Here is a 25,363-nt window from a genome sequence, read left to right on the forward strand (position 1 = left end):
AAAACTGATTTACAATATAGGGGCCTACTCTTTAAAAAGTTCCTAAAGTTCTCATTTTATGAAATGACTAGTAATAGACCATAGAAGAGCAACTGTAACATTCATAATTGCAATCACTGAAGAGTTCAAGCAATTTACAGACATTTCCTAAAAATCAATGTACACATAAATAAATTCTGAGTTAGAAAAATATGGAGTGAGAAAGAAAACTAATGGTCAGGTGACTTAATGTTCTGACCAATTTGATACACATTTACAGCCTCTCTTCTTCATTCTGAGGTTTTCTAAACTGTAGAGCAGACCATTCAAGAAAGTTTATTATTTATTTGAATCTGCTCAGAACTACATCATAAACAATTCCAAAAGAACTCTGCAGTTATCCCTGAGAAAAATACACATTTCAATTTAAGGCAATAATTAGAAACAAAGACATTTTTGCTGACTATATTGCTATATTTTTAATAAAAGCAACCCCACAAAATTATAAAACACTCTCTTAGCAAAGTTAGGTCCACTTTTCACCTTATCAAATATTAAAAAGGATCTCTCCACTTCTCAGAGGTTTAACTGATAACAGTACTAAATAGTCACCCCACATCCACACTCTTCTAAAAGTATGTATATTTTCACCTAGATGAATGTCTAAGAGAAAGGGCAAGTTTTTTCTGTAAAAAGCCAAATAATAAAAGGTGTTACGCTTTGCAGGCAACACTATCTCTGTCAAGTACAAAACTCAGCCTTGATAGCATGAAAGCAGCCAGAGACAATATATAAAGAATGAGCATGGCTGTGTTCCAATAAAACTTTACCTACAAAAACAGGCTATAGGTTGAATTTGGACCAAGAGCAATAATTTCCTCACCCTGATGTAGATGATTAAATTTTCAAGTTTGCTGGCTCTGTCTCTAGTAACAGAGAAATTCACTCAAATACTCTTTTTGTTTACTTCTTCTACTCAGGAGTCCAAACTAGATCAGGAATTTTCAACATTTTTTAAGTGGTGAATCTTTTTCTAATAAAATTAAGTGTGAAGCTAGTCTAGATTGCCAGGCCTCCCCAAAGACCCCTAAGAAGCCTCCCAGGGCCCATATACAGGTCTGTGGGACAATAACCAGCTGATCTCTAAGGTTCCACTCAATCCCAAGAACCAATATTGACATGTTTTCCTCACTGTCACCTCAGGCATCAGCAGAAGATGAGGGCAGCATTCTATAGATTAGGGGCCTTCCAAATACTCCAGAAATAACACTATCCCCTTCCATAAAGAAGAGCAGTTACATGTCAAAATTAAAAATAAAGAACTGGTAAAAAGGTGGAAGACACTGAAGTGAAAGTTTAAAAAAAACTACCTATGTATTTAATTAATATGTCTCTTGCTAAAAATCTATAAAAAAACTACTTAAAGTTTTATTACAGCTTACTTTTTCTTCAAGTTTTTATACATAATCAGTAAGTTGAAGAAGATTTCAATGGAGTATATTTAATCTATTCTTGACATCATCCCTTAAGAAGTTAAAATATTTGCATGTAAATCACTCTACAATTAAAAAATAGTATTATCTATTAAAATAGGTCAAGGCTAGGATCTCTACTTAGTAACAGCAAATTAATTTTAGATACTAGAATCGATTTAATTTTATAACTTAAATCTGTCATTAATTTAAATTACTGTTCCTGATGATAGTCAAAAATCTCAAAGTAATAAAAAATTTGCATAATAGGACAAATATGTCACAGGAGCCCAGAGAGAGAATTTATACCCTGTGTTAAATGCCAGTGAAAACATCACATAAATGACAGTTTAAAACACTAGCACCAAAGTGATTAAACTCATAGGGGGGGAACTGCCTGACACTCAATAAAAATAACTTCATTCCACAAAGGTACATGTTTCTATAAAATAGAAGGACTTCTGTGTTACAGAAACTGAACCAAAAATTACTACTCCTTTTCAGCTTTTCATTCAACTTGCTATTAATACAGAGGTATATAATTACTTTTTCCCCTGTATCTCAAACTCTCAAGAAAGAAAGATCAACTCATTAAACATTTATTAGCTCAAATTCTGCACCAACGGGTACACCAAGCTTTAATGATGGATAGTTAAGTCCCAGACCAGCAAACTCTCCAGTGAAGTTGATAGACACCATGCAAGCTAATCCATACTAAATGAAATCGGGGTCCTGACTCAGACTCCAATTTCAGGCTTTTATTATACACTCATCTCACCCAAACAAGTAAGTTATGAAAACATAGACTATTTTTAAATGACAAAAAGCCAAGACTTTTTCCAATAACATCTCTATCCAATAGTTTCTGATAGCAAATTGTTTAACTGAACTCACTACACACAAGTACCATGAATCTATATAAATCTTGAATGCTACCATAAAAAGCCAATAACTAAACACCACAATTGCTCTAAGACAGGACACAGTGCATACTTAAAGTTTTAGTATTGAAGCTAGTTTTGTATAACATCCATTATCGAACCATTTTTCTTAAAGACATAAGTTTATTATATAAGTATGGATTCAACAAAGTACAGAAAAGTATTTAAACAGCTATCTTTCACAAATGTTTTATATACAAACGTATAATAAAGTGATTACTCAACTTCTAGGAGGAATTAAAATTGCAAACTTAAAGTCACAGAAACATGACGAAGTATTTACTACACATAGTAATATAAGCACACACAAATAGAGCACTTTAAAATATGAAATAAAATTTCTGACATTTTAAAAATAGAGTAAATGTGAAGGAAAAGTGACAAATTAAGAAATATAAGCCTACATTTAACTTTAAATCAATATGTAAATCAACAGTTACCACTTAATAATTATATTTAAAAGATTACATTAATATTCAATAAATATAAAAAAAATTTTATATATGTATATTTACATATAATGCTCACCCACTGGTATTTTTATCTCTATTTTCAGATAAGAGCTTGCAGTTCAGAAAATAACCATACACCTAATAAGTGAACCATGAAATTAAATATATCTGTATGATTCCATAACTGTAGCTGTATATGCCAGTAAGACTTTCAAAGAGGGCTCCTGAGAATCACTGCATCAACTTACTACAATAATCCGTTTCCTATGCAAAGTAAGTTGGACAAATGCTATCAACTCACAGCACTCATTCATCTTACTCTCCCTCTTTCCTGCCTTTCTGTAAATACGGAGGTTTAAAAGCATAATACTCGACCTGTACCCCTGGGGCAAATAATACATTATATGTGAATTAAAATTTTTTTTAATTTTTTAAAAATTAAATAAAAAAAAATTTCTTAACCAAAAAAATAAAATGAAATGAAAGCATAATACTCGAATTCCCAGCTTCCTTTGCCACTAGGAGTCACATGACACAGTTCTGGCCAGGATAAACACCTGGGAAAGGTTTTCCTACAAAATAAAAGATGCACTCTTACCAAGAAAATATTCTCTTCTCTTCTGGTTGGTGGTGCAGCAGTTATCTTGGGACTTCGAAAACTAAAATCACTTGCTTAGTAGGAGACTGAGCCAGTTTCCTTAATAACATCCTCAAGCATCTATACCAGTCTTACACTACCTACCCTTAGGTTTCTTATTGTGTGAGGAAAAAAAGCCCATGGCTAAGCCTATGTGTATAGTTTCTGGTAACCTGTAGACTAATGCAATCCTAACACAATTTATGCTATATGAATCAAGCCTACGAAATCGACTCATGTTACAAATCACTTTGTGAATTAGCCATAAGGCATAGTAATGATGAAAAATTAAGGGGAAAAGATCAGGTAATAAATGAATTCTTTTTTTAATTCATTGAAAAATAATAATAAATTCATTGAATTTATTGAAAAATAATAATAAACATGAAAATATTAAACTATTAACTATTATTCTTAACTATTCATTAAATTATTTATGCCAGAGACTTACAGAACTTTAATACACATGAACACATTTAATCTTCACAGTGAGGTAATATTACCATACACAGCCCTTGTAAAATTTTCATCAATCCTTGACAAAAACAATAATACAATAAAACAAAGCTAAATTTACTTATTCTAAGGTTTTCTATTTTTATGATATTAAAATGTCCTTCCTTTTATGAAATAGGAATAGTGGAGAATGAGTTTATATTCATTTTAACATACTTAGTTGGCAAAATGAGTGACAAATTAATGTCAGTGCCCCAGTGTTTTATGAAATTTTAATAGTCCATGGAATCTAAAGGCCTGAAACCCACTAAAGTTAAATAACCTGCCCAAGACCAAAAAGCGGGTTGTTTGACACCAAAGCCCAAGATCATACATAACGACTAGGTTACATAAAGAAAATACACTAAATGAACTCAAAAAAACTATTCTGTGAACACAATTAAAGATATAAATGTTTAAGTATGAAAGAAAATAGCCAGCCCAGAATATATGAAGTAGGAACAAGGACTTCTAAAGTGAAATGACTTTATCATGTTACCTCCCAGTTTTCTCTGTATAATGTAGATTTAAACCATACCAAAGAAAATGGAATCAAGACAGGAATTCCCACTCATCTTAATCATTAGATTTGGAGATTTATACTGGGAAGAACCATTCGGTCTCTTCCTATATTGTCTGCCTCTAAAAGAAGTTTGTCATTTCCCAAATAAAAGGAGTAGGAGCAGATATGCAGATAAAATTTACCCACTGAAGTCTGCTCCTCCATTTCTTCCAGTTTGACAAAAGTAGGGGGATCAAACATGAATGAAGGTTAGAAACAAAACTGAAAGGCAGTCAAATTCTCTGTACCTCAATTCTTGGCATTTTATGCTACTGTATTTCATCATTTTAAACTCTTAACTTTTAAAACTCATCTCTAGTTGTTTGGAAATATAAAAATTTGATCAGTTTCTTAATATTACAAATAATGGTTTATGTCTTTTTTAATTGAAAATAGCAAATACTTTCAGACTTAAATTTATTTTGTTTTGTTTTGGTTATTTTTGTTTTTGTTTTTTCTGGTCCAGGACTTAATCCAGAACCTCACATCTCACATTTCCTTAGTCTCATCTATAACAATTGTTCATCATGTCATCCTTTCACAAACTGGACACTTTTGAGTACAGTTATTTTGTTGAATGTCCTAAAATTTGAATTTGTCTAGTATTTTCTGATATTAAGGTTGAAGTATTTTTAGTAAGAATACTACCACAGATGTGCCTTTCTCCACACAGCATGATGTTGATTACGTCTTATCACTGGTGTTAAGAAGAAGCAACAAAAGTGTGTAAGCCTGACAATTCACAGACCTGTACCCCTGGGGCAAATAATTCATTATATGTTAATTTAAAAAGAAGAAGAAGAAGAAGAAAAAACAGGCCCAAAGTGGAGTCACTTGTGCTAAACCCATGTAAGCAAACCAAGGCTTCATAATTACCTAACAGCAGCTTCAACCTTCTCCAGGAATTTAGTCTTAACTGGTTAACACCAGTGAGGTAGTTCGCCACACAGACACTTTCCATCCCCCAAAAGGAAGATGAAGTAATCTGTTCTTTCATTTACCCTTCTCCCTTCAGCCTTCCATTTTCTAGAGCTTCTGCAAGCTCCTTCCTATTTGCTAGATGGGATGCTACCTGATTCGTGAATCATCCAATAAAGCCAATTATATCCTCAAATTGACTCAGCTGAACTTTGTTTTTTGACAGTGGTGATAGAACTTTGATTCACCTAGTTCATTTGGTGTCTACTAGTCTTTCTCACTATAAAGGCATTGATTTCCCCTTTATACTTAATCTCAGAGAGAGACTTTGAGACTATGCAAATACTCTGATAATATCTGATATATACATATATACTTTTTTTTTTTTTAAGATTTATTTGAGAGAGTGCATATGCAAACACATGAGCGCTGAGAGGGGCAAAGAGAAAGAACCTCATGCAGACTCCCCCGAGTGTGAAACCCAGTCCACAGACCCAGGTGCCCCTCTGGTATAATTTTTCATATTTTCACCCACTAATTTGACATCAACTGTGTATTCATGCTTACAACAATTATTGCTGCAATGTTTGCCTACTGATGATTTTCTATTTCCATCATTACTTCTAAATATTTTTATAAGTTCTTTTTAATTTATTTATTTTTGCACATGCATGGGGGAAGAGGGGGAGAGAGAGAGAAAGAGACTCCCTACTGAGCAGGGAGCCTGATGCAGACTCTATCCCAGGACTCTGGGATCATGACCTGAGCTGAACGCAGAAGGCAGACGTTTAACCGACTAAGCCACGCACGCACCCCCTTCTAATTTTTTTTTTTAATTGGAATTCTACAATAACAAAGAGCATATATCTCCCTCATATATCTATGTATTCAATTATTTATTTTGTTCAAACGGTTCCTGATTTGACCATTGGGACTCCTTTATAAAGATACTCATTAGACTTTCTTCTGAACTGAAAAATATGTCACTTTAGTTAGGGAAGATCAAATTATTTTTTTTAATGAGGGATCATGGATGGCTAAGGCTAGCTTTACCACTTCCATTATTACCAAAAAACATTTTTTAATGGAAAGAAACTATATATATTGAAATATCCTAAATGTGTTGTACTATCATAACTCTTGCTCATCCAAGACCTTATTCTTTGGTCATTATTTTTTACATATCATCACAGAATTTTCTCACCACTGTCACTATTTAAATCCACTTTACCTTGCACTCCCCAATCCTCAGATATTACTGGTATTTCAAGAACACAGCCCAAACCACTCAGTGACAATAGTAGAAGTTCATTTTATCCAAAAGGTAACAAGCTTTAATTATGCTGAGTGGGGGGGGAAGTTAGTCGCAAAGGTCAAATATTGTATGATTCCACCTATGTAACATTTTTGAAATAACAAAACTGTACTAATGGAGAACAGACTAGTCCACACCAGAGGCAGGGTCAGGGGATGTCTATGTCCACAAAAGAGCAACAAAGAGGAATTCTTATGGTGATGGGATTATTCTGCATCTTGACTGTATGAATGCCCGTGTCCTGATTGCAATATTCTAGTTTCTCAAAATGTTGTTAAATGGGGAAAACTGGGTAAAGGTACCACAGGACCTCTGCATTAATTCTCACAACTACATGTGAATCTACAATTAGCTCAAACTAAAAGGTTTATTGAAATAAAAAGAAAAAAAGTTTTGAAAAGAATGACTACTCAGGAGAAATCAGATTATCATCATCGTGCCTCACCCCTTTAGATCCACGGATTGCTAGGCAGCTTCTCAGAAAGTTACTATCAGGCCTCTTCAGAATAACCAGCTGATGGCTAATTCTTTAGGGTCTCTTCTGAGTAGCTTTTATGTTGGGTAGGAACAAACACTAAGAGCTTAGAGAACAGGAAGATGCTAAGAGTCAATTATTATTATGGTGAGTGTTGATCTGTTAACTACCACAGTTAATAGGATCAAAATATACATTTTTATTTCAGTTCATTTAGCTCATATTAAATATTTGAAAAATCCAAAACATCCACAATTTATGATTTTCAACTTTTAAGAGTTCAAAACTACAGCAAGAACAAAGAGGGTTCAGTTCCAATGACAAAACAAAGCTCCCCTTCAAGTCACTAACACCAACTCCTCTAAAACACTTTTTATGCATAAGGATGTGAAAGCACAGAAATGGTGGACCCAAGAGAATTTAAAATTCGAGGACTAAACTTTCCACTCCATAAAAATCCCACCACAACCACAATAAAGGTAAATCCTTTCACAGACTGAAGAAGAAAAGGAAACACCTGAGTACAGCAAGAAACACCTAGGGTAAATAGTTCAGTAAGTAGCGGCTAATTAGCACATGAAAGCAGAGGTGGGTTTTTTTTTTTTTCCTGAAAAGATAAAAATCCTAACATAAATAAAGTAGCCATCAGCTTGTTTTTCTCCCCACAAAAGCTGATATTATAACTACTGAACATATTTTGACTGACTATACATGTTCAATCTCTGACAAAGCTACAAAAGATCAACAGTAATAGGTACTACAATTTGCTTCTCCTTCCTAACTTACCAACATTAACTAATCTATCTAAACAAAAATGGTATGGGGAATACACCATCCCAAGTGTTCTCAAGCACCCACTGTAATCATTACATTTGCCGTCGTAAGTCACCTATGAGTTTTTGTATATATAAATTCATTTTTCCTGCTTAAATTCAGATACTCCTCAACTCTTCCAAAGGACAGAATGCTTAAAAATCACATTACAGGGGCGCCTGGGTGGCTCAGTGGGTTAAGCCGCTGCCTTCGGCTCAGGTCATGATCCCAGGTCCTGGGTTCGAGCCCCACATCGGGCTTTCTGCTCAGCAGGAAGCCTGCTTCCTCCTCTCTCTCTCTGCCTGCCTCTCTGCCTACTTGTGATTTCTCTCTGTCAAATAAATAAATAAAATCTTTAAAAAAAAAAAAAATCACATTACAGGGGCGCCTGGGTGGCTCAGTGGGTTAAGCCTCTGCCTTCGGCTCGGGTCATGATCTCAGGGTCCTGGGATCGAGCCCCGCATCGGGCTCTCTGCTCAGCAGGGAGCCTGCTTCTCCCTCTCTCTCTCTGCCTACTTGTGATCTCTCTCTGTCAAATAAATAAATAAAATCTTTAAAAAAAAAAAATCACATTACAGGATGCCCGGGTGGCTCAGTTGGTAAGCATCAGGTCATGATCCCAAGGTTCGGGGACTGAGCCCTGCATCAGGCTCCTTGCTCAACAGGGAGCCTGCTTCTACTTCTCCCTGCCACTTCTCTGGCTAGTGTGTGCTCTCTTTTTCTCTAACAAATAAATAAATAAAATCTAAATTTTAAAGAAAGGGCAATCCTCTCGGGCCCCCTCCCTCCTCGATAACTTTGTACTATCACTTTGCTATCGCTCAATAAAACTTGCTTTGCTGCCCACTTTGAAAAAAAAAAATCACATTACAAATTAAGAAATAACATATTTGACATTATATGATAAATCAGATATTTCATATTAGGTTCCAAAATGTAGACATAAAAGATACCAAAGCTTAAGGAAAAAACAGGGTAAGATTAAAAAAAATTAATAAAAGATATTCAAGTTTTTCCTATTAACTAGGAAATGTCCATCATAATCACTTGCCATGATCAGACTGTAACTGGCATAATGTGCACAGTTTGATACAATGAGTAGCTGATATAAATGTGCATACATTCAGCCAACCTGTCTAATAAATTCCACCACTATAAAAATTCCAGTCTATCTCCACTGTGTAACTCGGGCTCCCAACTATCTCAAACCTGAAGAACAGACATCAGTCTTTAACAAATTTCTTGGTCTCCTCTTACTCTCCTTCAAACCACAACCTTCTGTACTCTAGTGGAATCACTCCTCATCCCCTACTCACTCGCTTGACTCCAACCAAGCACATGGAATGAAGGTCTACACCTATTTTCTTACAACGATGTGTGCTACTCCTGGAATATCCTGCGTGTCTCCTCCTCCACTGGTGGGTAATTTCCTACTCCCCTAAGACTCAATACATGATTGTCTAAGTGCTGGCATAAGACATCTCATCTCTTCAGTGCTGGCACAGGACATCTCATCTGGGAAGTCCACAGCCTCGACAGCTGCTATAGCACTAATGAATCACATCCTACTTAAAGGATACAATACCGTGGTGAGTTACTTGAAGAAGAGATGTCTCATTTCATCTTTGAATTCCCAAGGCCTAGTAAAAAGTATTTCATCAAAATGTGCTACAATAAAAACTACTATTAGACACTGCACTAAATAGTAACTACTTTCTTTCACTTAATCCCAAAACAACCTCAAGAAGTTATTATCCTCATTTTGCAGATAAGAAAACTATCTGGTGCCAAAAATGGGGTGATGAGAGAGAATGGCCCATAAAATTTAGATATCAAAGAATTATCACCACATTCCCCTAACTCTTTAACCTAGATCAAAGTTACTTCAGGTAATTACAAATCTTCACTTAAAAAATTTTTAAAAAAAGTAAGTTTTCAAATGAGTCAAGAAGAAGCAGTATGTGTTTTTAATGGGTTATTTTATCTTTACCTCAGACAGTTAATTTATATTTGAAGTATAACCCACTGTTACTTTATGTGACTTGAATTTCAAATATCAGCAAAGGCAGACCTACTTTTATCATTTAATTCCCCCCAAAACCCACTTGGATAAAGTTGTTTTCAGGCCCACAGTAAAATTAAAAAACAAAAAACAGTGAGTTTTCTTATGATTCAAGGGATCTTTGATCTCGAAAACTAAGCTTTACAATGATAGTATATCCTCCCTTTCTTATTAAAGGGCAAGGCCATTAATAAAATGATAGTGATCGAAGGTTATAGTTTATTTTGTTATTTTACATCCTTTCTTGAAAGGAAAGAAAAAATAAAAACATGTTGGCAACTGGGTAGTCCCCCTTCCTTTTCTTAGTTTTATTTTGTTATCATCTTTTGCAACTGTTCTATTAAAGGCCAGGGCCTGGGAATAACCACATTAAACAAGTTCACATACAGCACTGCAGTTGGAGAGATTCTGAACCTCAGCCAATACATGCAAAGCTAATTATGGAACTGGTAATTACTAAATGTTTCAAAGGTTATGTTAAGGCAACTAAGTTTCTACCAATATCACAAAAAATGTTAATTTTTACTATAAATTTCAAAGTCATGTGCTAATACAGTTTGAAATTAGTATTTCAGTTATAAATATGTACATATTTTAACCTATAAATTCAAATGTCATTGTTATGAAAGGTAAATAAATGCTTGTGAACAAATAGGAATTACTTAGTGAAACATGATTTTTTAAAAAGATTCTATTTATTTGACAGAGAGAGCGAGAGAGCACAAGCAGGCAGAGCGGGAGAGGGAGAAGCAGGCTCCATCGCAGGGTCCTGGGATCATAACCCAAGCCGAAGGCAGTCACTTAACCAACTGAGCCACCCAGGTACCCCGAAACATGATTTTCTAAATGGCACAAAAATCATTCAGTTCTATTTCTTTAACAAAAACTACTTCAGAACCAAATATTTATTACTAGAGCCCAAAAATTTGCTAAAATATAATCAAAGTTTAAGTGGTCAAATGAGAATAGGAAGCTGTTTATAAACAATGATAAAAAGAAATTCAAATGGAAAATGTAACTGTAATAAACAATTCTTCCACTAGATCTGAAAGTTAAATATTTACCAGATTTTGTGCAGATTCTCATAATTTAAAGTTCTCTGGACAAAAGGTATTTTTTCAGCCCTCTATCAATGACTAAGTGACTTTGCAAAGAATGAAGTCTTACACTGTTATGAGCCCTCAGCTAACAAATTCATGAGTTAACAGCTAAATCGAAAGGTTCAAGAGCCAAAAAAAATTTTTAATAGTGAAGGACAAAGTAATATTATTAACTAGGAAGAAATGAGATGAAGCTGTGTTACAGATACAATTTTTAAAAATAACTTGTAACTAGCTAAAAACACATTAAATCAGATCTTGAAAGAAAACAATTCAGCAATAGATGCTTCACCTGAAAAACTAAAAACATGCATTTAAACACTCTACAGAAGCAACTACAAAGGGTCTGAATTCAACAAGTTAATAAAATGGTTTAGAAAAAGCATTTTATTGTTTAAAGCCTTGGGGGATAAAGCTGTTTGCAATTTATTTACATCTTTTACTTTACTAAATTGCTTTGGTGACCAAGCTTCTCATTCAAATGATTAAAGCATAAACCCAAATAGTTTAATAAAGCAATTACTTAAGAGTCCTGTGTTTCAACATAGGTACACAGAAAAATATCAATAGAACATTTAGTGTTCATTATTTTCAAGGGGTTTGTTATTTAGAATACAGTGCCCCATTGACTAAAATTTAGCCAGGGTTCCAGACACACATAATGTGGGACACACATTGGATAAAAGATTTTTTCCATCTTTTCAGGATATCAGGTAAAAGTGACAGCCTCCTAAATCTAGGTATGCATGATTTGGCTAAAAATTCAGGTGACCTTTTTTTTAATTTCTCCTTACCATTCTGCCTCTCTAATGACATGGTTAAATAAAAGAGGTTCCTATTTTCCAGGTGTGCTTGAAAGCCCCCTAATTTGCAGCCTCTGTTTACACTAGGGCTCTCCCCACCATCAAATTCTCTTCTAGCTAAAGTCTAAGGTTATACTAGCAACATCACTATTAACTTCTAGGCAAATGATTGACCTAAATACAAAACTATGTCTTCACAAAGTTTGAGAGAGAAACTGGGAATGGTGGGGAGGGGACCTGAATTTAATAAAAAAAATTATATATTTCCTCTATTCTTGTAAAACATTCCTTTTGCCTGTAATGAGAATCATATGGACTCCTTTATCAAGTGTATCCTGAAAAACAGAAGGAAGCATGACAGCAAGACTTTTCTAATTCATATTCTTCTGTTTGTGATATCAAGTTTAATATATTTGCTTTCCGTATATTACAAAATTCTCTCTAGCATTGAGAAAAGATGGTACAGAAAAACTTTCAGCACTCAATATGGTGAGTGCTTACATTACAAAGCACTCAATATGAAAAGCATCTTCTACCAAAACATTTTCTTTTTACTTTTTTTTTTTTACATTCTTTTTTTTTTTTTTTAAAGATTTTATTTATTTATTTGACAGAGAGAAATCACAAGTAGGCAGAGAGGCAGGCAGAGAGAGAGGAGGAAGCAGGCTCCCCGCTGAGCAGAAAGCCCGATGTGGGGCTTGAACCCAGGACCTGGGATCATGACCCGAGCCGAAGGCAGCGGCTTAACCCACTGAGCCACCCAGGCGCCCCTTTTTACTTTTGAATACATATCAAACTTTTAGAAGATTGCTTTTAACCAGCCAGGTAAGGTTGGGAAAACATTCACATTTCAAGCTATTTTCTCTTGAAAACAACAATAAGCAGGCATGAGGTTTGCATTCGTAATAAACAAATGAATATCAAAGTTAATAGGGTTGACACTTAACAAGGTTTAAAATGTTTGGTAGCTTTCTCTATGTTTACTTTGCCTGTGAGTTTGGTGGGGGGAAATGTGCTGCTTTCAGACTATCAATGAAGCTTTCATGTTGTGGTGTTAGTAGTAACCGGCCCACTTATGAATCAGGCCAACTTCTATGCTAGGTCAGTTTTTACTCTGTTCTACACAACTGGCAGGAAAAGAGGAAAGTTTAACAGTCCATTTATTTGGCACAATCCACACACTTTCACAGTGGAGGTTTTGTCTTTTCCAGTCTTGTTTGGTGACCCCACTCCATCCCCCAACTGATAGTAGATTTCAAGTATTGCTGTCCTAATTAATCAAGGGAAGGCACAGGTCCTCGCCCCCCCGCCCCTTAATTTCCACTAAAGGCCTATGACATCATTTTCTGACCCGCCTGGCTAGGTCCTAATATTCTCAACTTGTTTGAATTTATTTGGTACTTCAAACACTGAAAGGAATTGAAATATTTCACTGAAATTTGTTTTTCCATCACACCACCACTGAGAAAGTGCATTTTCAGATGCAGAAGACTGACTGAATTGACAATTTTAAAACAAACAGTAGAGAAGGAAGGCACATGAGAGGCAGTGCAATGCCCAGGGACAAGATCAAAGCAGGATACTGCTTGGTTTTGATAAAAGAATCCTTTAGAATTGGAACTTTCCGGAAATATAGTGAAATGAATATTCTTGTAAAATTATCATACATCTTCCATTCTTTTGGTAAATATGTGCAACCTATGATCCCCCAGATGTGATGGCTCCATCAGGAAAAACGAAAAATCAGAAATGGTACCAGGTGCCATTCTTGGGCCTTGTCCAAAGGCAGTCAGCGAAAGATTCTATTTTATTCTGTTCTCCCCACATTAAATAATAATAATCAACATCAGAGAAGGAGAGCATTTGGGTTTGAACAGATGGCATCCAACGCCTAACAAGTGAAGCAACTCTTTCAAGCACTAGATCCTAAATGTCTAATGGTCCCAAGGATCAGGAGGGCTTATTTGTCTTAAGAGGGTTGGCAGCAGGATCCCCTGTAGTCACTATCCCAATGCTTAGGAATATGCGTCATTAACCAGTCAGCAACTAAAAGCAAAAAAAAAAAAAAAAAAAAAAATCAAACCACCACATTTTTATAAAATTTCCCCCTCTCTGGTCCAACTTGAGACGAGCAAATCCAACACCATCCGCAATCGGTCCACTTAAAGTAAGAGGATAAATAAGCCTGAAGGTAAACGAATGTATAAAGGTTAACAAACTTATCTAATTTTGACAAGCTTGTGCAACACCAAAAGAATCCGCAGGGTGCCCTTTCCGGGGCTGTATTTGAATATGCCTGCTCTGAAGTTAGGCCTGCAATTTAAACTAAAAGCACCAACCTAGCTAATCAACTTTTCTTCCCCAGCACTGGAAAGCTGCAACCGTTTTTCAAAGAAGCAAAATAGTTAACTATACAAACATCTCAATGTTTTATTTTAGAAGGTTAACACAGATTTGTCTTTCGCAGAGCCATAAAAGTTTCCTTCTTATACCTTTCCAAACACCACAAAACTCTTAAGGTAGAAGGGGCCACACACTGGAAGGAAAGGGGGCGTGCAGCCAAGATGGGAGGAGGAGCTGGTTAAGGCGAGGTGAGCCCCCCTCTCCCCAGAGATTCTAGAAGCTCCGGGGTACGACTGGGAAGAGGGGATGCTAATTAGAGAATTCCCTCCTCTGGAGGGCAAACGAAGGGGTGAGGTCAGTAATGGGGTGGGCAGCGAAAAGAGTATCAAGGAGAAGGGGAAATAAACCCAGGACGACCAGGGGAAAAGATTCGGAGATGGGATGCCACTGAAAGTTGGGGGTCCTGACGGGAGAAGTGGGGTGCGCGGAGCCAACTATGTCAGAAGAGGAGACAGGGACAGGAAAGGGCGCAGCCGGTGAGGCACAAATCCAGCTAAGTCCCGGCGGGTCTCACCTGGGGGGTCCTCTCGGCGGGGTTCTTCATAACCGCTTGGCGGAAACTGTTATCCACGTAGGACGCCATCTCCCCCCGTGGGCTCGGCCGGGGCTGCTCCGCACCCTCGTCGGCCTCCTCCCGGCCCAGCGCAGCCGCTGCCTCCGCCCTGCGCGCTCCGCCCGCCTGCCCGCCCGCCTGAGGCTAATAAGCTAAACCGCGGCGGCGGCGGCGGCGGTAGGGCCTACGGGGGTGGGGGGGCGGCTTTCCTGGGCCCCGCCGCCCGGAGCGCGGGACAGACACGCAGGAGACCCGGCAGGAGAGCGAGGCCGTGCGAAGGGGGCTGGCGGCGCGCAGCTCCAGAGACCCGCGGTCCGGAGGGTCCCTGCGGGCGCTCGGCGGCCGGGAACTCCCCTTCCTCCTCTTCTTCCTCGCCGCTCGGCCGGGAGAGGCTTCCTGGCGCGCCCGGCTCCCTCCGGGCCTGGCTCGACACGCCTCCCCCGGCTCCACTCGGGGGACAGTGGTGTCTCCTCCTGGCCCTGGCGGGCCTGAGTTATTTTTAGGGAGGTACGAGCGACAGTAAGGAAGGGAAAGGCTTGCAGGCAGACGGGGCCTCCTCTCTCCTCTCGCGCGGAGGGTCGCCCCCTCCTCTCAGGGGCTCGCGCCGCCGCCCGGGAGTCTCCGCGAAGCACTCGGCTCTCCCGCGTCCCTAGTCCTCGGGCACTTGGGCGCCGCAGCCGCCGTCGGGACGACTGGCTCAGGTCCGGGCGCAGCGAAGCCCGATCGCCTCCGCCGCCGTCCCTGCTGCTCCTAGTCTCCGTCTATTGGGCTCGGCCGTCCCTCCCGACTGCTGCTGCATCCCCCCGGGCCGCCCCGCCGCCGCCGCCGCCGCCTCTGCTGCTCTGGCCGCCGCCGTGGGCTCCACCGCCGCCGCCTCCCCCCATCAGCGCGCCCGGAGCGGAGCTGCCCCGGCGCCGGCGCCGCTGCGGCCAGAGCACCCAGCCGGGGCTGCAGCCCTCCGGCCCAATCGCTCTCGGCAACTTTGTTCCTGGTCTGCGCGGGGCGGGGGAGGGGGAAGAGGGGGCCACGGGCTGTCCGGGTTTGGACTCCCGGCGGCGGGCGTCCGAGGGCCGAGGGCCAAGAGCCGAGAGCCGCGCACAGCCCCTTCGGAGAGAGTGTTTGGGAAGCGGCGACTCCCCCTCCGCTTCCTCCGCCTCTTCCTCCTCCTGCGCCTTCTCCGGCCGCTGGAGCCGCTCCTCAGGGAGGAAGCGGCCTCCGGGGCTTGTTGCTTTGTGCGGCAACCATGGTGAGGCGTGAGTGACAAGGCGGAGGCGAGTCGGCTGGCGCCGCATCATCGAGGGGCGGGGCGGCCCCGTCGCGCTCGGTCCCGCCTCCCTGCGCTCCTTGCGCCGGACCGCCCGCCGGCCGCGCCCTCCCTCCGGAGCAGCACCTTCCGACGCGACCAGGTGAGCCGGAGCTCGGGCCGCGAGAGGGTCTCAGCGCTCTGGGCTGAGCGGGCTAGAGCCCCGCAGCGCCTGGTACCGAGGAAGCGACGCGAGTCCCGGTGCCCGGGTGCGAAGCGCCGGGCTCTCCTCTTCCTACCCTCCCCACCCCTTCCCTGTCTCACGCCGTGCGGCGTACCCACACCCCACCCGGTTCCTGGGAGACCCTGCAGAGTCCCGTCGCCTCTCTCAGACTCCTCCTGGCGCCACGACGAGGCCAAGGGGGCTGAAAGTTGACCCCGAGCCGAAGTCCAGCCCGCAAGCTTGGGCTGTAGCGGGCATTCATTTTGAACCCGAGGGTTGGCTCCGAGTTGCTTCAGAGGCGATAAATCCTCTAAGATTTTATTTTGTTTATTTGTAACTTGCTGCAGGGAAAGCTTTCCTCTCCTGCCTTCCGTGCTTACTGCCACCTTCAGACATTTTAATGACCACGAGATTAAGGACATGGAAAAGTGCCAGTTTCAACACTAGATTCAATACCACCCTCAGACAGGCAGACAGGCCAGATTTAAAGGAGATCAGTCATTAGCGAGAGACCCGGACAGCAAGGTCTGTGACATAATCAGAAACATTGGCAGATCTGGCTCTGCGTCAAGGCCGAGCAAACCTCCTTCTCCAGACCCCAGATTTCCAAGCCAGACTCACTTGGTGCAGAGAACACGGTAACATAGCCCTTTAAGACGTTACCTCTCCTACTGCTTCATTTCCCCCTCCCTCTCCCTCTCCGAGCCAGGTCAAGGTGTGTAAGGTCAGCCAAGCACAGGGGACAGCTCTGCTGTTCTGGTCCTAGGGTTTTATTTTTATCTGCCTCCTTTCCCTTCTCCCCCCTCCCTCTCTCCCTCCCTATAAGTTCATGTTTTGATGTCTATATGGAGGCTATACTTAGAGGAGGGCTGTTACTTTTAAGGCCTACTATATTGAACTTTTTTCAAATTTTCAAACATACTTTTTTAACATCTAGTTTATTTTGAACACTTAGAATGGGTTGATTGTGAGCAAACATTTTGAGGTCCTTAAGTCACCTTTGTGTCATTAAACAGATTGTGTGGCTTCCTAGAGAAGAGACTGCCCAATCTTGTGAAACTAGACCTGAGTTATAAATTTTATCTCTAGACCCTTTTATATTATGGGTCTATCTTGCTGAAACTGCTTCCCCACATTTTTTTCACCCCTTTGTTGAGCCCCAGCATCAGATTCTCCATGACACAGACCACCACATTGAAAGTAAAGGGATACAAATAAATGCTATTACAGCTCTGTAAAGAGAGAAGAAAAAAATCAAAATCTAGTGAAGTGAAAAAATATACCTGACATCTCCATCTGGTGTCTAATAGACATCTCAGAAGTAACGTTTGCAAACCAGGGTTTAGATATCTTATCCGAAAAGTGCCCTGACCCACAGTCTTCTTCATTCCAGTTAATGCCGTCTATGTGGTTCCCCTTGCTCAGGTGAAAAACTCTGGAGTCTTTCTTGACTCCTTTCTTTCTGTTACACCCCACAAATGTCAATAACCTGTCAACTCAACCTTCAAAGTGTTGTATCTGGAATCTACCCTCTACCTACCACCTCTACTGCCATGACCTTTGTTCAAGCTGGCATCACCCTTTGCCTGCACTTTGCAATTACCACCTATCTGGTCTCCCTCTTTTTGTCCTTGGTTCCAGCAGTCTACTTTGAACAGAGAAGCCAGAGTGAGTCTTTTCACTTTAGCTCAAATCACTCATCTGCTAAGGGGCGGGGGAATCATTAGTTCCTCATCTCATGTGAGGTTAAAACCAAAGTCCTTACCATGGCCTTGATAAACTGTGGACCTTGTTGCCTCCACCCCTTATCTCTCTAGCCTCATCTCCTATGACACAACCCCCAACTCATTTTCCTACCCACATTGGAAATGGAGATGCTGTTTCTGAATGCATGAAGATGCTGTATGGTGAACAGGCTCCAGTCTCATGGCCTTTCCATTTGCTGTTCCCTCTACCACCTAAATTAGCTCCCTGATTCCCAGCCCACCAAAAAAACAAACAAACAAACCTAGAATATTGTTCCCTCCCCTCCTTCATATCTTTATTCAACCGTCAGTTTCCCTGTAACTTCACATCCTTAGTTCCCTTCCTTGCTTTCTTTACCATCATCTAACATATATTTTATTTATTTTATTGTCTCCCCCCCAAAATGTAAGCTGCTAAAGTCAATGGTTTTTGTTCCCTTTGTTCACTGCTATATCCCCCAACATGATGTAAATCAATTAATAACTACTATTATTACAATTACAATAACTATTATTATTACAATTAATAACTACTATTAAATCAATTAATAACTAGGGGAACTATGGTGTTCCCCTGTATGCATATAAGATTGTTACATACATTATCACAATTGTGTCCCTGAAGTAGAGAGGGAAGTCTAGAAGAGAAACTTAAGCACTCTGAGCCTATTTTTCTGTTCTATAAAAAGAGGATAAACATTGCATGCCCTGGAGATTTGTAACGATTGAATATTGCCTTGAAGAGTCCTTGAACCATAGTCTTCTAACTAACAAATGATAGTTATTTTTAATATCATTCTCATCATCCCACCCTTTGAGGTCAGTGGAACAATTATTATCCTGTTTACAGATGAGGAAACTGAGACTAAAATAGGCTACCTGACTTGCCCTAGTTCCAGGCCTGCCTTTAACTTTGGAAGGGTCTGGGATCAGCTAACAATGGAGACCCATTCTGCCTTATTAAAAATACTGAAAACTATACATTAAGGGGAACATAGTGCTGCAGGGAGGAGTGGCTTCTGGCCTGAAACTCACACTGCACTTTCTTCCCATCTGAGCTCCATCCCATACCACAAAAAGTCTCCTACACCCCAGCCTGCACATCCAAACTATGTCATATTCCATGCAAAAGGACCCCTCAGCAGTTCCTCCAGCCCTGGGCCAGCCTTGGAGGATTAGGCCTGGAAGTAGCAGAGCAGTAAGTTCCAGGGTCCTGGGTGCTTAAAGAGTGTGGAACTCCTTGTTCCCTGAAGAAGTGTGAAGCTAGAGAAGGGTCCTTCAGAGCACGGGCAGTAAGTTGAGACCCCCCCCACTTATCTGGATCTCACAGTCATTAAGTTGTGAATTCCAGCTATAAACCTGGCTCTTTTTCTGAGTGCTCTTCTGTGATACTGAATTGCACCAGTGACCCTAGGTAAGGCATAATGGTATGTCTTCTCCACGATCAAAATGACTAACTCACTGTCCACTTCTACACTATCATTTAACTTCAATTACAGCTAATGTTCCCACTATTTAAAATCTACTTATCTACATATGTCAATAATGTTTATCATCTTTCAGCATCTAGGACATCTGATACTTGGCGTGCATTGCCGTTTGGGTATGTTTGAGCACCAACAGCATGTTAGGTATAACATGGATGACAGAACTGGACACAAATCTGCCAATTTGCCAAATAGTCTAATCCAAACTGTGTCAACCAACCATAATCAAAGGAAGCCATCTATTATGTTGCCTCATAAAGGCAAGCATAAAAATGAAACTCTTTGTTCTGTCTCCACAACCATCCTATTATCTAGACAGAAGCAGAGCACTAAGTTTTAAAGCCAGAAATACATTTTGAGTTCTGGCCTTAATGCCATTCTACTCATGACCTAAAAATCTTTTATCTTTCCAACAGTAAAATCTAAAACATACTACATATAGTAATATATCATGTAGATTAGGTGTTGAGAGTCATTTTTTAAAATGAGTTAAAACAATTTTTAAAATTTTTTGTGAGTCCAGCTACGATACGAGACTAGGGATTGATATATTTATATTTATACTTTATCTACTCACCAATTGATAGAAGTCATTTTGTTAAAACACACACACACACACACAGCGTCACTGTCAGTCAATAAATATTTATTGAATGCTGTGTGCCAGGTGCTGGTTTTGGTGCTTGGAATACCAATGGTGAATAAGACAAGCATGGTCCCTTCCCTGGCCTTGTGGGAACTTGTTCTTTGGGCCAAGCACTTGGTTAATTTACTCCTCTCATCCAGGAGAATGGTGGGAGTGATTGATAAGATCCAGGAATCTGCCCTGCTCTGCTGAGACAAGAGCTTCCTCTGGTTACCATTTTCTCTGCTTGTTAAAACCCTCTGGATGAGAGGTTCAGAGCAGAGAGAAGCTGAATTTTATTAATGACATTCCTCACATACTTCCCCCTCCCTCCAAAACATTTTTTTAAGGATTTTATTTATTTACTTCAGAGAGAGAAAGAGAGAGGGAGAGAGAGGGGACACACATAAGCCACGGGAGGGGCAGAGGAGCAGACTCCCGGCTGAGCAGGGAGCCTGATGTTGGGACTCCAGGATCATGACCTGAGCCCGAAGGCAGACACTTAACTAAGCCTGAGCCAACCAGGTGCCCCAAAACATGTGTTTATATTGTTTTACAGTTACTTCTAGCCCTGACATCAAGTCAGTAAGAATCTCGAGAGAGTGGAAGGCTGTAGCTTACACACTGTATCACTCTCAGTCAGCACACTGCACTAGGAAATAGTGTATTCACCTGCAAATAGCACTCCGGAAGAGTCCCTGGTGGATAGTGCAGGGGCAGGCATCCGGGGAAAGATGCAGTGTGTTCACAGGATAGAGCTCACAAACTAAGTTAGATGAAGCATATCAAGAACACAATTAAAATCAGACTCTTAGGTTTGATTTTATAGGAATTGTAATAAATTCGGTTTTGAGGATGCTGCCACATGAGTAAGAACAACACTAATGTAAATGTCACATAGAGGCTTAGATATTTTGGAACTGATTCTAAGAAAAGAAACCCATTTTTTCCCTCATTTAGTAATATTATCACCTTGGTTCTGCCTTGGACATAAAATTAAATAAATATGCAAATAAAAAGTATTCAGGCTAAAAAAATTGTTCTCTCCAGTTACACTATTATATCCTTCATACTGACATAACTACTTTCTTCCATTGATTTGTTTGCAATTGAAATATTAGGCTAGTGGGAGAAAACAACCCTCTTTATTTCCTTATTGTGAGAAAGCCTATGCCGACATTTCTAAAAGGAAATGCATTGTTCAACTTTGGATCCACCGTTAATTCCTTCTATTGTTGCCTGGTGTTTGGCATTTATTTTTATGCATTGCCCTGTGGAACTGTAGTCCACAATCAGTCTGCCAATTTAAAGGGGTTTAGGTAAGATATACAGATTTTTTTTTAAGATTGGAAAATAGGTAAAATTAAAAGACATCACTTTAAAACCTAACAATGTAAATGCCACTACACAATCAATGAGTGCTTGATGCATAGATTTTAAAAGCCTGTACCAGATATCATGAATGCTCCAGCTAGTAATTCAAAGAGAAAAAGACCTTCAATTTCAGGAATGCAAAGTTAACCCAGTGAGATAATTCTGTCATAACGACATCAGGGAGCACTGTATAAAATTGTACCTGGGTTTCTCTAGTCATGGTAAAGTGATGATGACACACCACTGAAATTACATCCACACACAACCTGGTATGAACTGCAGAATTTGTAAACGTGTTCTACAGAAGAAGAGCAGCCACGATTATCGCCAGCTCTGGTCTCTAAGTGGTATTCAAGGGTAAATGCAAGTGTGCTGTAATACCAGCGTCTCCTATAAGACTGTCAAAATCAGACAAGGTCGTTTGAGCAAAAAGAAAAAAGGAGTACTCTTGATCAGCTGTGATTTTTTTAAATGCCAATACTCATAATCATTCTGAAGTCATTATTATTTAATATTTGTTAAATCCAAGACTGGTGTTAGGTGTTGTGTGCATAAACAAACACAGAGTGCCTATGCCTTGTGCCTACAAATCTAAATTAGGCAGAGGAAGTGAAGGGCAAACAAGGGCGTGGGAAACATGCACAGAGGGCCTGTTTAGAAAACGAGGCTATTTTGTTATGTTGTTATTTTAGTTTTAACTATCGGAAGGTCCATTATGTTGCAATACAAAAATTTAAAGGCGGAAAGTCAAAGGAAAAAGCACATCCCCTCTATGGGAGTTTGCAGAGGAAACCTTATATATAAAATAGCAAAATGTATTGACTTAGAGACCTAATGGAAGAAAGCACAAGTGAAATAGCAAAAAGAGAAACTCTGAATATTGGATGGGCTATTATGATACAGGGACCAGGTAAAGATAATACATGAGATATGACACAGAAGAAATAGAACCATCCGGGGTGCCTGGGTGTCTCAGTGGGTTAAGCCTCTGCCTTCGGCTCAGGTCATGATCTCAGGGTCCTGGGATCGAGCCCCGCATTGGGCTCTCGCTCAGCAGGGAGCCTGCTTCCCCCTTTCTGCCTGCCTCTCTGCCTACTTGTGATCTCTCTCTCTGTCAAATAAATAAATAAAATCTTAAAAAAAAAAAAAAAGAAAATAGAACCATCCAAGCTCTTGAGAGGCAAGTCACAATCAGTCCTGGCCATCTTCAGTGTTTTGCTTACAGTTAACATTTTACTTATCACATAACATAAATATAACCAGTGATAAGTACTGGTAATATGTTTAAAACAGAGTTCAGTTCTACCTTGTGTTTATCTCACCTACAAGGAATGAGCCTGTGGCATCATAGCTGTCTACAAGCATCCAGAGGTAATTAAATCAAGTAAAGACCAACATAAACCCACAGTACTCCACCCAGCCTGGTCAGGTGCCACACAAACAGGTCTACTGACACAGAAGAAATAGCATAGAAGTGACTGAATTTACAGAACTTTATCACATTGCTGCAGGAAAAAAAACATAATCCCTTTTTTCAGCGGAGTCAATAAACACAGCTTTATAAAGACACAGTGGAATATATGATCTAAGTAATATAGTGGGAAAACCTTGGACTCTAATAGCAGGCAGCCCTGAATTTGAAAACCTTTCTGATATGCGTGAGCTTTGTCACCCTGAAGACAGCATTTAACCTCCCTGAGCCTGAGTTTCTACCTTTGTAAAATGTAGTTAGTAGTATTTTTCTTACCAGATTAATAGGACAGTGACTCAAAATAGAATTTATAAAAGTAAATACCCTTTCTCATCTCTCACTTCTCCCTAAAAGAAATAGCATTAGTCAAAGAATCCTAACATGGCCCTTCAAGTCTCTAGGAAAGAAAGATTTTAGGTTAAAAATATACTGAACTGTCTGACTTTATAGATAGAATTTTGAGCTTAGAGAACTAAAATAAGCTTAAATTATATTATTCTAAATAGCCCCAAGCCTCAAAAGTAAATAATTTTCCACCTGAGCCAGTGATTCTGAGGTGAGGGTGATCAGCTTCTTCTCAATGCCGAGTGTACCGGCCAGCTGGAGAGAGCTAGCAGCATCCTGAAGCCTCCAGTGTTCCACAGGACAGAATGGGAGCTGCCCATCAGATGGGCCAAACCTGGCTCTGACAGCATCTCTGCCTTTATCAAATGAATGAAAAACTACAAATTACTCATACAAATACTAAATCTATTGCCAGGTTTTATGTCCATTTTGAAAACCATAGTGGCAGTCTACTAATAGTCATGTTATTGTTTCATTTTTTTAAGTGTCAGAATTATGGATTCCAAATGTTAATATGCATAAACCTACACACAGCACTCAAAAGACTAAATCTTAAAAAAAAAGAAAAAAAAAGTATAGGGTGCCTGGGTGGCTCAGTTGGTTAGGTGACTGCCCTCAGCTCAGGTCATGATCCTGGAGTCCTAGATGTAGTCCTGCATTGGGCTCCCTGCTCAGCAGGGAGCCTGCTTCTCCCTCTGACCCTCCCCCTCACCCCTCAGCTCATGCTCTCTCTCTCTTCAAATAAATAAATTAAATAAATATAATCTTTTATAAAAATGTAATAAAAGCAAACAAATCAGAGAGATCCAATTTAGTTACATATAAAGATAGTATCTATGGTGGTATGTTTGTAATATTTGCAACTCCCAGATTTTTAACTCATTTTAAAACCAAATCAACCTGTGCCTTACCCTGACCCACCAGGGGCCAAAGAATAATGCTCCAGGAGCCTCTCGATGCCCTCTACCCAAGGTTAACCACAGGGTTACAATCTGATTAACCAAGTGGAATCTGTATGAAATTATCTGAAGCATTCTCCCTCCTCCCCATTTATCTTTGTGGTGATCAAAAAAAATTTTGAAGATAAGCTGTCTGCAATCTAACACAACTTTCCATCAGGAACCACAAAAACTTGTGAACACAAAAGCACTGCAGAATTTCCAGATAGTAGTAGCAGCAGCAATGGCACTGGGTCCCGGGATGATTGACTTTCTCCCACTACAGCACAGGAGATCTCAAAGGAGCACCTGTATAGCTCCTTTGCCTGATTAAAGTATCTGTAATCTATGTGACTGTATCAGACACTCAGTTAGCTGTGGGTCTCTTTCCTGGTAGCTGCCAATATTAGAAAATACTTCCCTTTTGGCCAAGACTTTATTTGACTCTTTAACACAATAAGATGGAAATTGGAGAAAATGAAGACTTTCTGAAAGAGCTTCAATTCTCCCCTTCTTTCCATCAAACAAAGTGCCACGCATTGTCCAGACCATGCAGTTGTCCCTGCATGATTTCTGTCCTTGCCCTGCAGTGGGATTCTTTTGAAGGGCCCTGGCTCCAGGGTGGGGCCAACTCACACAAAGCTGGAGACAAACTAAGGAAAGGTGGTAATCTCTGTGAACAAGGCCAAGCAGCCATTGGTGGTAGGGAGGAATGGGGAGGAAGAATATGATTCTAATCACTTTTCTTTCTTCCCTTCAGAAGGAAATTGTGAGTTCATGGTGCCATCCAGCCACAACTCCCATACTTCATTTGAGAGACATTGAAAAAATTACAGCAGACATGGTTTCTAAATAAAGAGCTTTGGAAGAGAGGCAAAGAGACCTGGGTATATCTTGTGCAAGGAAAGTTATCACAGTGAGTGAATCCCATC

General features: G+C 40.0%; 1 protein-coding gene across 11 annotated transcripts in view; it reads right to left on the bottom strand.

Annotated features, from left to right (window-relative positions):
• Positions 1 to 15,483, bottom strand: part of RAPGEF2 (Rap guanine nucleotide exchange factor 2) — a 241,963-nt gene extending 226,480 nt beyond the window's left edge. For all 11 annotated transcript variants that reach the window (XM_047717786.1, XM_047717781.1, XM_047717776.1 and 8 more), the window contains exon 1: positions 14,942 to 15,483. In XM_047717786.1, coding sequence (XP_047573742.1) covers positions 14,942 to 15,010 — 69 coding nt within the window. In that variant the 5' untranslated portion in view covers positions 15,011 to 15,483. The remainder of the gene's footprint in view (positions 1 to 14,941) is intronic.
• Positions 15,484 to 25,363: the final 9,880 nt, after the last annotated feature.

Source organism: Lutra lutra, chromosome 2 (assembly GCF_902655055.1).
Source record: "Lutra lutra chromosome 2, mLutLut1.2, whole genome shotgun sequence".
In the NCBI taxonomy this organism is placed as follows: Eukaryota; Metazoa; Chordata; class Mammalia; order Carnivora; family Mustelidae; genus Lutra; species Lutra lutra.